This window comes from Bombina bombina, chromosome 2, assembly GCF_027579735.1.
Source record: "Bombina bombina isolate aBomBom1 chromosome 2, aBomBom1.pri, whole genome shotgun sequence".
NCBI classification, from domain to species: domain Eukaryota; kingdom Metazoa; phylum Chordata; class Amphibia; order Anura; family Bombinatoridae; genus Bombina; species Bombina bombina.
The window spans coordinates 1,180,458,185-1,180,473,754 of record NC_069500.1 but is presented as its reverse complement, the minus strand read 5'-3'; the positions used below and the strand labels follow the sequence as shown (position 1 = coordinate 1,180,473,754).

The 15,570-nt window shown below is 38.2% G+C and overlaps 1 protein-coding gene across 1 annotated transcript in view; it reads left to right on the top strand.

Moving 5' to 3' along the window:
* Positions 1 to 979: 979 nt before the first annotated feature.
* The window catches only part of LOC128647464 (uncharacterized), a 106,164-nt gene continuing 91,573 nt past the window's right edge, over positions 980 to 15,570 (top strand). The window contains exons 1-3 of the mRNA XM_053700250.1: positions 980 to 2,062; positions 3,930 to 4,063; positions 5,307 to 5,435. Coding sequence (XP_053556225.1) covers positions 980 to 2,062; positions 3,930 to 4,063; positions 5,307 to 5,435 — 1,346 coding nt within the window. The remainder of the gene's footprint in view (positions 2,063 to 3,929; positions 4,064 to 5,306; positions 5,436 to 15,570) is intronic.

Below are 15,570 nucleotides of genomic sequence, written 5' to 3'. Positions count from 1 at the left end.
GGACTAACGGATTAGGGAAAATGAAAAAGTACCACCAAGAGATAGAGTTAATAATAATAAGTACCATTCAGAGGCCAGGGAGGAAAGAGTAATAAAAACCATGTGACTTAAGCAAAATCACAAATACATAGTGAAAAAGTAGGATAGACAGTAAGCCATAATAGAGCGATAAAGCTGTCACAAAGGCAACCAAACAGAGAAGGCAAGTAAGAGGAAAGAGCCATATAGAATGGATAGTGACTCTCAGTAGATATAATCAATAGATTATGACTCATGGTGTATTTCAGATCGGAAACTCTGTGCTGGCGATCCACGAAGTGACGTGGTACTGGCTGTTCAGATTCTCCTCGTTTGAGGGCAGTCCGAATGGCAGAGCGGTGATTTGCCATCCGCGTTCTCAAATCATCAGTGGTTTTGCTCACATAGTACAGACCACAGGGGCAGTGTAACAAGTACACAATGTAGGTCGTGGTACATGTAAGGCGGTGCTTGTGTCTGTATATCTGGCGTCTGTGGGGGTGCGTGAAAGAAGACCCCGTAATCAAACCATTACAGGTTACGCAACCCAGACAGCGGAAGACTCCTGTTTTCTTGTTTGTCTCCAGCCAAGTCGACTGACGGTAGCAATCTACTGGATCTGTTTGGATCAGAAAATCACGCAGGGATCTCGATCTGCGGAACCCCAATCATGGAGTAGACATGTGAGTAAAAGGCAGAGCTTTATCAGACTTCAAAATGTTCCAATGATTCTGAAATACCCCTGTGATTGCCTTCTTATCTCCCGTGTAGGTAGTGACAAAAGTCATCCGTTGGTCAATCTTTTCTTTATGTGGTGCCGATGTCAGATCTAAAGCAGATCGCTGTACAGATATCAACTCCTCGGAGTATTCCCTCATTTTGAACCTAGATGACATCTCATCCAGTTGTTGGATTTTGTTCCCCTCCTCAGTGTTGTTCCTAACGACCCGAAGATATATTGATGACCTGCTCCTGCTCTGGGTCGCAGAAGCAGCTGGAAGAATGGTTTGAACAACTCAATATGGCTAATCCTGCCCTACAGTTCAAGATCCAGTTCAACAAGACACAGGTGGATTTCCTTGATGTACGCCTTTATAAGAAACAGAACAGAATACATTCCACCTTGTTCCGGAAGAACACAGATAGGAACTCTCTGTTACACTATACCAGCTGCCATCCCCCAGCAACAAAAAGATCACTACCTAAGTCCCAATTACTTCGGGTCATTAGGAACAACACTGAGGAGGGGAACAAAATCCAACAACTGCATGAGATGTCATCTAGGTTCAAAATGAGGGAATACCCCGAGGAGTTGATATCTATACAGCGATCTGCTTTAGATCTGACATCGGCACCACATGAAGAAAAGATTGACCAACGGATGACTTTTGTCACTACCTACACGGGAGATAAGAAGGCAATCACAGGGGTATTTCAGAATCATTGGAACATTTTGAAGTCTGATAAAGCTCTGCCTTTTACTCACATGTCTACTCCACAATTGGGGTTCCGCAGATCGAGATCCCTGCGTGATTTTCTGATCCAAACAGATTCAGTAGATTGCTACCGTCAGTCGACTTGGTTGGAGACAAATAAGAAAACAGGAGTCTTCCGCTGTCTGGGTTGCGAAACCTGTAATGGGTTGATTACGGGGTCTTCTTTCACGCACCCCCACAGACGCCAGATATACAGACACAAGCACCGCCTTACATGTACCACGACCTACATTGTGTACTTGTTACACTGCCCCTGTGGTCTGTACTATGTGGTCAAAACCACTGATGATTTGAGAACGCGGATGGCAAATCACCGCTCTGCCATTCGGACTGCCCTCAAACGAGGAGAATCTGAACAGCCAGTACCACGTCACTTCGTGGATCGCCAGCACAGAGTTTCCGATCTGAAATACACCATAATAGATCACATTCCACCCCTGAGTAGGGGAGGTGATCGCAACAAACTGCTACTACAGAGGGAGTCCCGTTGGATGTACAAGCTGGAAACCGTTACACCAAAGGGACTCAATGCATTTCTTGATTGGCAGGTGTTTCTTTAGATACCCCAATATGCTCTATAATGAGTCATAATCTATTGATTATATCTACTGAGAGTCACTATCCATTCCATATGGCTCTTTCCTCTTACTTGCCTTCTCTGTTTGGTTGCCTTTGTGACAGCTTTATCGCTCTATTATGGCTTACTTTCTATCCTACTTTTTCACTATGTATTTGTGATTTTGCTTAAGTCACATGGTTTTTATTACTCTTTACTCCCTGGCCTCTGAATGGTACTTATTATTATTACCTCTATCTCTTGGTGGTACTTTTTCATTTTCCCTAATCCGTTAGTCCTGTGGGCGGTCAAACTGTCTGCCTTGCGCGAACTACACTTAGGATTATGCTTGTCCTTTTTAACTTTCTGTCTGAGTTCCCACACACTGACGTTAGTATATTAGCTGAGTGACTAGGACTTCTCTATTCTCCGTTTGCACTCCACTATTTGGCTTTCTCTGCTTTCTCCCCTATTGGCCATCAATGTTATTTATTACCGCCTTTGTTTGGTGGTTTCTATGGCGACCGTCTGCTGTGGGAGCGTACAGAATTTTCTTTGTGGTTAAGATGTTTTCGGGTTCTTTTTCACCCGCTCTCCAGTTCTGAGCTCTCCCACTGAAACGGTCTCACATAGTGTGATTGTTTGATCTATTTCGTGGTTTATGGCAACTGTTTACAGACTAAGTTTTGTTAGCTTATTTTGTTATGCTTAGCTCTGATTGGCTTTAGGGCTTTATGCAATGAATTAGTTGGTTGTATTGTAACAATGGTGACGCGATCACGACAGTTCACATGTCGCTTTGTATTGTTATGTGCCATATTCTGTTTTGTTTCTATCTTTAACAGTAGACTTTCTTTTAATGCAATGTTTTATGTCACTTGGGTCCCTATTTTCTTCGCCGCACTGACACGGCCGACACCTCCCCATTGGGGTGTGTGTCCAACGTGTAGAATGTGACGTAGGAGTAGGAGGGGTATTTATTCATGGTGGTGGTAAGTGTAACTGTTCATATCCTGCCTGTCTGAGGACGAGCTGCATAGGCTCGAAAACGTTCACAATAAAGGTGAATATTTAAATACAAGCCCTTTGGAGTGCACTTCCTTCTGTTTATATTTGATACCTTTTTTTGTTATATATATATTTATAAATATCTATTTATAAATACTTAAAACATATTCCCTAAAGTCCAGAACATTGGAATGTGAATTATTTACCGTACATACACTTTATTAAATATGAATATCACATAAAAATTATTTTTCATGTTTTCATCTACATGACTGCAAAGGGCTTCAATGCACTTCTATATATGTCTATATATGTATACATATGTATTTGTGTTTATATGTGTATAAATGTCTGTAAATACATATATACACATACAAATACATACATACAGATGGTGTTATTATGAGTGTAACTGTACTTTGTAATGTATTTTTGATGTGTTTTGTAACCCTTTTTTTCACGAAACAGTTATCCAGAGCTCTGAGATTGCGCTAACCTAATACTCTTTAACTTCAGTTACGCTCAGCCTATCGCGTTTACTTTCAATTTGTAATCTGAGCGAATATCCGACGTGCACAAACAAACGCGATAACCCCCTTCTCGCTTGTGTGTAACCGTTAGTGCTTTACTCACAATCTAGTCCATAATGCTCAAACCCCACCCACAAATATGTTGTGTGGTTTCTCTGCATGTCAGTGACAGTAAGCTCTAAAGCCTGCTTCTGGAAAATAAACATATACAGCCTGTGGTGAACCAAAAACATCTTGGGCTTTGTGTTTTACATTCATCTTCATAGAATTAGTATTATTTCTAATATTTGATACATTTATAAATGGGTTTTTTTTCCACAGATATTTGATATGGCAAACTCCTGCAAACTGATACATCAAGTAGATATTCCTCTGGATGAGACCCCTGTTCATAAAGACCACTCTATACTGGTTTCCAAAAATTCAGTCAAAGACTATATCCTATTTGCTTACAGGTAAATAAGTAAAATTTGCATATACGGTCAAACATTTGCACAACAAAAATATATTTTATATCATTCTTATTGCATAGACAAAGGGCAAGATTAAAAGAAGCGCGTTATGTGCTTTCTGCGCGCAATGTGGTCTTTTCGCAATCAATTTCCATTGCGTAGGTATTAAAAATCTTGAAAAATTGTTTCTGTGCCCAACGAGCTGTAGTTTACAGCTTTGCGCAACATAAAATTTTCACGAAACACTTCAAAAATACATTACACTTACACTCATATTAACACTGTCTAATAAAAATGATTACAAAGATATATTGCACACAAAAGTTATAAGGGCTCAAAGATAGGATATCTCGGGTGTTAGAGAAAAAAAAAAAACTGACACAGGGACATACATACACATACATAGAGAAACATGGATTTATATGTATAAAGATAAATTTAAATATGGAGGTAATGAAAATATTTTATATTACAATCGTATGCACATTAAACATTATTTCAGAGGAATTTTCAAAGCGATATTCGAATATAGATCTCAAGATATCTAGACATATATAGATATATATATATTCATATACATGTCTCACTATAAATAGATATATCAGTCCAAAAATCATCACATATATAGAGAAATATTTATTTAGAAATAAATAGAACATATTCCGTTGTGAAAACATTTTCGCAATATGTAATATTTGCATTTTCATGTACACTTTTCAAGGAGAATACATCAAGGACTTGGCGCAACAGATTAGGGTTTCAGTGTTTTTTTTTCTATTTGTCTTCTCCATTGACTTTTATGGGGAGTATGTGAAAGCGCACGCAATTTGGCTGTTTGCATTATGCTGTTTAACGCGCGCAAAATAAGCACAACCCCAAATGCGAAAAAGCCATAATTGTTTTCGCAACTGATTTTCTGTGCGATTTATAATCTTGCCCAAAGTGTTTTGCAGAAACAAAAACACAAACAAACACACAATACAAGTACTGTGTCCTTCTACTCTTACAGTAAAATGAAATAATGAAATGAGCAAGCTTTTCTTTGTTTGCAGCTTTTAGAAATTGTTAATCCCTACTTAAACATGTAGAAGTTTGCACACCTTTGTGTTAACCTAGAGATACATAATTGCTGGTATTTCGCCACTGGAACTTTCTATGCCAGCATTGCTTCCAACATGACTAGTGACTAAATAATGTGCTGTGAATAAACCTTGAGATATGTTAATGTATTTCTGTTCTGTGACAGGAGCAGCAAGGAAGCCATGGTCCTAAGTGCCAGACGGGGGGCTGTTGTGGCAAAACTAACTTCCCAAGACCCAGTAGCCTCTGTTCAAGGTGTAGCTGTAACAAAAGAATACTTTTTAGTCATTTTCAGGTACATATATTATTGCATGAGCCAACACTGGGTTCAGTGTTGCACTAGTAATGTTAATTAAGTTACAACCAAACTAATTAAAAATGTTGTTATTTCTCTTGATTTCTCATCATAATTATGTCCAGTCCATGATACAAAGAATATCCTTAATATCACTATATTTAGTCTTTTAATATTTCTCAGTTCCAATGCTGATTTGTTTTTTTATCACAGTGAATACATTTAATAAATTCTGACAAAATAAAAATATATACTTTTTATTAAGCCAGTTTCAAATAGATAATGTTTTAGCAAGATATGGCATTGTAACTGCCACATAAGTGTCACAAACATACAAATAATTATACAAAATATAAAACAATATATAGGAATGAGCTACTTGCAGAAGAAGAGTCAAACATTTCTCTAGCTATGTGCTGTATGGATTAAAAAGATGGTTATTCTTCGGGGAGCTTTCGAGTGGCGGTCATGATTGGTCACAAAGCTGTTTGCTGCTTCAGATCTCACAACTAATCTACAATAAAACATTGTTCTAACATCCCATCAAACACTGATTTATGCTTTACGCATTGCAGCAGAGAAAACTCTATGGATTGATGTAACTTTTTCTGGTCCAGCATCAGTATCAGCCTTCCAGATCTTATAAAGGGCTGCTGCCTACTACTTAACCCCCCCGACAGAGTATCTTTGTGTCTCTGTCGTCACGTAGCAGTGCTATTTTGCAAGAGACTATACCATAAAAAAACAATATACTCTACTCAGTCAGCAACATGTGTGACCTATCTGAATGGGAAACAGAAAGGAAACAACTTCTATTCTACAGCATCCCTTTAGTGAATTGGATCGCGCCCTATACGGAGGTGAGGTATCTTCCTTACAATCAAAATGGGCAGCGGAAGTAAATAAGCCAGCTACTAACCAAACAGTACTGGAGAGTGCTGCAGAAAAATATGAGGTAGAGCCAAGTGGTCCAACAGGCAAGCTGATGTTTTCTTCCTGAAAGCCACAATTCCTTAGCACACACGCTAGATCACTAATAGCGCCAGCTACTTACATTAGTTCCTCCTCGGAGACCCCTTATTCTAGCAAAGTAGCTGGAGTTTGTACTTTATAATATTTAAACCTCTAAATTTCTGCTTGTTTCTAAGCCACTACAGACAGACTCTTATCACAAGCTTTTTTATTTGCTTTTCACAACAGGAAACTGCTAGTTCATGTGGGCCATATAGATAACATTGTGCTAACGCCCGTCAATAGATAATAAATAAATAGCCATGTGATCAAGGGGGCTGTCAAAAGAGGCTTAGATACAAGGTAATCACAGAGGTTAAAAGTATATTAATATAATATTGTTAGTTGTGCAAAACTGGGAAATGGGTAATAAAGGGATTCCCTATCTTTTTAAACAAAACATTTTTTTGGAGTAGACTGTCCCTTTAAGGGGCATAACCCTACAACTTGTCTTAATGGGACAGTCAACACAAAAATTGTTATTGTTTATAAAGATAGATAATTCCTTTACTACCCATTCTCCAGGTTTGCACAACCAACATGGTTATATTACAATACTTTATAACCTTTAAACTTCTAAATTTCGGTCTGTTTCTAAGTCCCTAAAGACAGCCCCATAATCACATGCTTTTGTATTTGCTTTTCACATCAGGGGAAGCTAGTTCATGTGAGCCATATAGATAACATTGTGCTGACGCCCGTGGATTCTAACAACACAGCACTAATTGGCTTAAATGCAAGTCAATAGATAAAGTCATGTGATCAGGGGCAGTCAGAAGATGCTTAGAAAAGGTTATCACAGAGGTAAAAAGTGTATTAATTTAACCATGTTTCCTGTGCAAAACTGGGGAATGGATAATAAAGAGACTATCTATATTTGAAAACAATAAAAAAAAAATAAGTTGACTGTACCCTTAAGTATAAAATTCTTGTTTAATTGGGCAAAATAGCTGTGTTGGAGATTACACCAGATTTACTGTTTCTGCAGTTTGTTTTAGAGAACTACGGGCTAGATTACGAGTTTTGCATTAGAGGCTATGCGGTGCTAACGAGCAGTTTTCCCTCACCGCTCACTTACATGCAGCGCTGGTATTACGAGAAACCTGTCATTAAAAGACACTCCAATACCAGCGCTGCTTAAATCAGCGGTGAGCTGGTGTAACGTGCTTGTGCACAATTTCACCATAGGAATCAACGGGGAGAGCCGGCTGAAAAAAGTCTAACACCTGCCAAAAAGCAGCGTAAAACTCCTTAACGCAGCCCCATTGATTCCTATAGGGAAATAAAAGTTATGTGTACACCTAACACCCTAACATGAACCCCGAGTCTAAACACCCCTAATCTTACACTTATTAACCCCTAATCTGCCACCCCCAACATCGCCGACACCTAGATTATAATTATTAACCCCTAATCTGCCGCTCCGTACATCACCGCCACCTACATTATACTTATGAACCCCTAATCTGCTGCCCCCAACATCGCCGACACCTACATTATATTTATTAACCCCTAATCTGCCGGCCCCAACATCGCCGGCACCTGCATTATATTATTAACCCATAATCTGCCGCTCCGGACACCGCCGCCATCTACATTATATGTATTAACCCCTAATCTGCCTTCCCCAATGTTGCCGACACCTACATTATATTTATTAACCCCTAATCTGCCGCCCCCAACGTCGCCGCCACTATATTAAAGTTATTAACCCCTAAACCTAAGTCTAACCCTAAACCTAACACCCACTAACTTAAATATAATTTAAATTAATCTAAATAAATATTCCTATCAATAGCTAAATTATTCCTATTTAAAACTAAATACTTAACTGTAAAATAAACCTTAAGCTAGCTACAATATAACTAATAGTTACATTGTAGCTAGTTTAGGATTTATTTTTATTTTCCAGGCAAGTTTGTATTTATTTTAACTAGGTAGAATAGTTATTAAATAGTTATTAACTATTTAATAACTACCTAGCTAAAATAAATACAAAAGTACCTGTGAAATAAAACCTAACCTAAGTTACAATAACACCTAACACTACACTATAATTAATTAAATTTACTAAATTAAATACAATTAAATAAATTACATACAATTAGCTAAATTAAATTAGCTAAAGTACAAAAAAAACAAAACACTAAATTACAGAAAATAATAAACAAATTACAGATATTTAAACTAATTACACCTAATCTAATAGCACTATTAAAATAAAAAAAGCCCCCCCCAAAATAAAAAAAAAAACCTAGCCTAAACTAAACTACCAATAGCCCTTAAAAGAGTCTTTTGCGGGGGAATTGCCCCAAAGTAATCAGCTCTTTTACCTGTAAAAAAAATATACAAACAACCCCTCCCCAACAGTAAAACCCACCACCCACACAACCAACCCCCAAAATAAAATACTATCTAAAAAAACCTAAGCTCCCCATTACCCTGAAAAGGGCATTTGGATGGCCATTGCCCTTAAAAGGACAGTTAGCTCTTTTGCCGCCCAAAGTCCCTAACCTAAAAATAAAACTCACCCAATACACCCTTAAAAAAAAACTAACACTAACCCCCTGAAGATCGACTTACCGGGAGACGTCTTCATCCAAGCCGGGCGAAGTGGTCCTCCAGACGGGCAGAAGTCTTCATCCAGATGGCATCTTCTATCTTCATCCATCTGACGCGGAGCGGGTCCATTTTCAAGACATCCGGCGCGGAGCATCCTCTTCTATCGGCGTCTTCTTACTAAATGACGGTTCCTTTAAGTGAAGTCATCCAAGATGGTGTCCCTTAGATTCCGATTAGCTGATAGAATTCTATCAGCCAATCGGAATTAAGGTAGAAAAAATCCTATTGGCTGATGCAATCAGCCAATAGGATTGAACTTCAATCCTATTGGCTGATCCAATCAGCCAATAGGATTGAGCTGGCATTCTATTGGCTGTTCCAATCAGCCAATAGAATGCAAGCTCAATCCTATTGGCTGATTGCATCAGCCAATAGGATTTTTTCTACCTTAATTCTGGGATGACATCACTTAAAGGAACCGTCATTTAGTAAGAAGACGTCGATTGAAGAGGATGCTCCGCGCCGGATGTCTTGAAGATGGACCCACTCCGCGTCGGATGGATGAAGATAGAAGATGCCGTCTGGATGATGACTTCTGCCCATCTGGAGGACCACTTCGCCCGGCTTGGATGAAGACGTCTCCCGGTAAGTCGATCTTCAGGGGGTTAGTGTTAGGTTTTTTTAAGGGTGTATTGGGTGGGTCTTATTTTTAGGTTAGGGATTTTGGGCGGCAAAAGAGCTAACTGCCCTTTTAAGGGCCATGCCCATCCAAATGCCCTTTTCAGGGCAATGGGGAGCTTAGTTTTTTTTAGATAGTATTTTATTTGGGGGGTGGGTTGTGTGGGTGGTGGGTTTTACTGTTGGGGGGGTTGTTTGTTTGTTTTTTTACAGGTAAAAGAGCTGATTACTTTGGGGCAATGCCCCTAAAAGGCCCTTTTAAGGCCTATTGGTAGTTTAGTTTAGGCTAGGGTTTTTTTTTAATTTGGGGGGGCTTTTTTATTTTATTAGGGCTATAAGACTAGGTGTAATTAGTTTAAATATTTGTAATTTGTTTATTATTTTCTGTAATTTAGTGTTTGTTTGTTTTTGTACTTTAGCTAATTTAATTTAATTTAGCTAATTGTATGTAATTTATTTAATTGTATTTAATTTAGTAAATTTATTTAATTATAGTGTAGTGTTAGGTGTTATTGTAACTTAGGTTAGGTTTTATTTTACAGGTACTTTTGTATTTATTTTAGCTAGGTAGTTATTAAATAGTTAATAACTATTTAATAACTATTCTACCTAGTTAAAATAAATACAAACTTGTCTGTAAAATAAAAATAAACCCTAAGCTAGCTACAATGTAACTATTAGTTATATTGTAGCTAGCTTAGGGTTTATTTTATAGGTAAGTATTTAGTTTTAAATAGGAATTATTTAGTTAATGATAGGAATATTTATTTAGATTTATTTAAATTATATTTAAGTTAGTGGGTGTTAGGTTTAGAGTTAGACTTAGGTTTAGGGGTTAATAACTTTAATATAGTGGCGGTGACGTTGGGGGCAGCAGATTAGGGGTTAATAATATAATGCAGGTGTCGGCGACATTGGGGAAGGCAGATTAGGGGTTAATAGATATAATGTAGGTGGCGGCGGTGTCCGGAGCGGCAGATTAGGGGTTAAAATTTGTATTATAGTGTTTGTGATGCTACGGCGTTGTACCATAAAACTCATAACTACTGACTTTTAAATGCCTTAGGGATCTTGACAGGGTAGGGTGTACCGCTCACTTTTTGGCCTCCCAGGACAGACTCGTAATATCAGCGCTATTGAAGTTCCATAGAAAAAAGACTTTACGAAGTTTACGTAAGTCGTTTTGCGGTAAGGCCAAAGAAGTGTGCGGTGACCCTAAACCTTCAAGACTCGTAATACCAGCGGGCGTAAAAAAGCAGCGTTAGGACCTCTTAACGCTGCTTTTTTACCCTAACGCACAGCTCGTAATCTAGCCGTACATGTTTTATTTTATCTATTGCAGGGGTGCTCAACCTTGGTGCTCAAGAGGTTTTGGAACTACTTTCTCATGATGCTCAGCCAGCTGATGCTCGTTGTCTGAACAGCATAGGAAATTTAGTTCCAAAACCTCTGGAGCACCAAGGTTGAGCACCCATGATCTATAGCAAGTTAGTGGTTGTAATCTTTGTGTGAACTGTGGTTTCATCATGTTCATATTAGCTTTTATAATCCCACTACATAAGATATTCTCCATGCTATAACATCTGAAGATATATATACTTGATCCACCTAAATAGCCTCTATGCTCCCATTAAACCAAATTTACAGATTCATTTTTCCTATCATGTTTGATGTATGATTCCTGTTATCTGTTTAGTTAGCTGCTGTTCTATTGCAGTCTATAGGAATCTAATTACAGCATGGATATTACCTTTAGTTAAGAGGTTTGTTTACATGTTGGCTTCTTGGGATCTCTTCTTTGACTGCAGCAGCTAGGCTTATCCTCACTTTATTTGTGTAGCCCATACTTAGTTTGGCCCTAGAAATTTCTCTTTTGTTACAGTTACAACTTCTAACATATTTAGAACAATTCTTATGGTCATTTGCTTGTGTATGTTAGAGAGCTATAACCTTTTAAGTCTAGTAATAGTCTAATACTATACTAACGGCTAGATTTAGAGTTCTGCGGCCAAAGGGGTGCGTTAGCTACGCATGCTTTTTTCCCCCCGCACCTTTTAAATACCGCTGGTATTTAGAGTTCACAGAATGGCTGGGTTTTCAGTGCGTTAGGCTCCAAAAAGGGAGCGTAGAGCATAAATTAACGCCACTGCAACTCTCGATACCAGCGGTGCTTACGGACGCGGCCAGCTTAAAAAACGTGCTCGTGCACGATTCCCCCATAGAAAACAATGGGGCAGTTTTAGCTGAAAAAAACCTAACACCTGCAAAAAAGCAGCGTTCAGCTCCTAACGCAGCCCCATTGTTTTCTATGGGGAAACACTTCCTATGTCTGCACCTAACACTCTAACATGTACCCCGAGTCTAAACACCCCTAGCCTTACACTTATTAACCCCTAATCTGCCGACCCGCTATCGCTGACACCTGCATATTATTATTAACCCCTAATCTGCCGCTCCGTACACCGCCGCAACATACATTATAGTTATGTACCCCTAATCTGCTTCCCCTAACACCGCCGACCCCTATATTATATTTATTAACCCCTAATCTGCCCCCCACAACGTCGCCTCCACCTACCTACAATAATTAACCCCTAATCTGCCGATCGGAGCTCACCGCTACTATAATAAATGTATTAACCACTAAAGCTAAGTCTAACCCTAACACTAACACCCCCCTAAGTTAAATATAATTTAAATCTAACGAAATAAATTAACTCTTATTAAATAAATTATTCCTATTTAAAGATAAATAGTTACCTGTAAAATAAACCCTAATATAGCTACAATATAATGAATAATTATATTGTAGCTATTTTAGGATTAATATTTATTTTACAAAACCCTACACTATCAATAAATAAATTAAATACAATATCTACAATTATCTACAATTAAACCTAACACTACAATATCAATAAATTAATTACATAAAATACCTACAAATAAATACATTTAAATAAACTAACTAAAGTACAAAAAATAAAAAAGAACTAAGTTACAAAAAATAAAAAAATACTTACAAACATTAGAAAAATATTACAACAATTTTAAACTAATTACACCTACTCTAAGCCCCCTAATAAAATAACAAAGCCCCCCCCAAAATAAAAAAATGCCCTACCCTATTCTAAATTTAAAAAGTTCAAAGCTCTTTTACCTTACCAGCCCTGAAAAGGGCCCTTTGCGGGGCATGCCCCAAAGAATTCAGCTCTTTTGCCTGTAAAAAAAAACATACAATACCCCTCCAACATTACAACCCACCACCCACATACCCCTAATCTAACCCAAACCCCCCTTAAATAAACCTAACACTAAGCGCCTGAAGATCTCCCTACCTTGTCTTCACCTCACTGGGTTCAGCGATCGGTCCAGAAGAGGGTCCGAAGTCTTGATCCAAGCCGCGGCTGAAGAACTCCATCATCGGGCTGAAGTCGGAAGTTCATCATCGGGATGAAGTCTTCTATCAAGCAGCATCTTCAATCTTCTTTCTTCCAGGGGGGAGCGGAGTCATCTTCTTCCCAGCCGACGCGGATCCAACCTCTTCAACCGACGCCTACTCGCCGAATGACAGTTCCTTTAAATGACGTCATCCAAGATGGCGTCCCTCGAATTCCGATTGGCTGATAGGATTCTATCAGCCAATCGGAATTAAGGTAGGAATATTCTGATTGGCTGATGGAATCAGCCAATCAGATTCAAGTTCAATCCGATTGGCTGATCCAATCAGCCAATCAGATTGAGCTTGCATTCTATTGGCTGTTCCGATCAATTCAGTTTTACAAACTTTGCCTCCTATGGAGGTGGTGAAGTAAGTTTGTGCTAAGATTTCTACGTTGATATGCGCTTCTCGACATTTTGAAGTCCGATTCCTCTCAGAGTACAGTGAATGTCAGAGGGATGTGAAGAGAGTATCACCTATTGAATGCAATGGTTTTCCTCACGGGAGATCTATTTCATAGGTTCTCTGTTATTGATCGTAGAGATTCATCTCCTACCTCCCTTATTCAGATCGACGATATACTCTCATATTCCATTACTTCTACTGATAACTATTTCAGTACTGGTTTGGCTATCTGCTCTGTGTGGATGGGTGTCTTTCGGTAAGTATGTTTTCATTACTTAAGACACTCTCAGCTATGGTTTGGCACTTTATGCATTAATAAAAAGTTCTAAATATATGTATTGTACTTATATTTGCCATGAGTCAGGTTTATGTATATTTTCTTTTGCAGACTGTCAGTTTCATATTTGGGTAAAAACCGATTTAGGAAATATTTTTCTTACCTGGGGTATAGTTTTTTTCCAATTGACTGCTTTTTCATTCAATTTCGCGGGGAAAAATAGGCTAGCGAGGGCGCAAAATGCTAAAGTTTATTGCATCATTCTTGGCGCAAGAATTTTTTTGGCGTGAAGGTATGTCCGATGAAGCAAATTCGTCATTTCCAGCGTCTTAGTTGACGCCGAGTTCCTTGCACAAGGTTGCGTCTACAATGACGCGAGTGTGTCATTTCCGGATGTTGTTAGCGGCAAAAAAAATTCAGTTTGCGTTGTACGTCATACTTGGCGCCAAATAATTTAATTATTTAAAACCCATTCCTATATGCCTCTTGCCTTTTTCTATTTCAGAGGGCTATGCTGTTTGCATTTTTTCCCCATTACTGAAACTTCCATATAAGGAAATTGATAATTTTGCTTTATATGTTGTTTTTTCTCTTACATTTGCAATATATCTCAATCTGATCCTGTCTCAGAAACCACTGTTGGAACCCTGCTACCTGATAAAAGTTCTACCAAAGCTAAGTGCATCTGTTGTAAATTTGTGGATATTATATCTCCAGCTGTGGCATGTAATAGTTGTCATGATAAGCTTTTACATGCAGAGAATGTGTCCATCAGTAATAGTACAATGCCTGTTGTTCCTTCAACATCTAATGTACATGATATACCTGTGAATATAAAAGATTTTATTGCTGATGCGATTCAGAAGGCTTTGTCTGCCATCCCGCCTTCTAATAAACGTAAAAGGTCTTTTAAAACTTCTCATAAAGTTGATGAAATTGCAAATGACCGACAGCATACTGAATTATCCTCCTCTGATGAGGATCTATCTGATTCAGAAGATCCTTCTTCAGATATTGACACTGACAAATCTACTTATTTGTTTAAAATGGAGTATATTTGTTGTTAAAAGAGGTGTTGATTACATTGGATATTGAGGAAACTAGTCCTCTTGATATTAAAACTAGTAAACGTTTAAATTCAGTTTATAAACCTCCTGTGGTTACCCCAGAGGTTTTTCCAGTTCCTGATGCTATTTCTGATATGATTTCTAAGGAATGGAATAGGCCTGGTACTTCTTTTATTCCTTCTTCAAGGTTTAAAAAATCGTATCCTTTGTCAGCAGTTAGATTGGAGTTTTGCTAAACGTACTACTATTCCTATGGAAGATAGTACTTCTTTTAAAAACCCTTTAAATAGGAAAATTGAATCTTATCTAAGGAAAGCTTATTTATATTCTGGCTATCTTCTCAGGCCTGCCATTTCTATGGCTGATGTGGCAGCAGCATCAACTTTTTGTTTGGAAAGTTTAGCGCAACAGGAAATGGATCCTAATTTGTCTAGCACTGTTCGCCTGCTTCAACATGCTAATCATTTTATCTGTGATGCCATTTTTGATATCATTAAAATTGATGTTAAATCTGTGTCTTTAGCTATTTTAGTTAGAAGATCTTTGTGGCTCAAATATTGGGATGATGACATGGTATCTAAGTCTAGATTACTATCTCTTTCTTTCCAAGGTAATAAGTTATTTGGTTCTCAGTTGGATTCGATTATTTCAACTGTCACTGGGGGGAAGGGAGTTTTTTTGCCTCAGGATAAA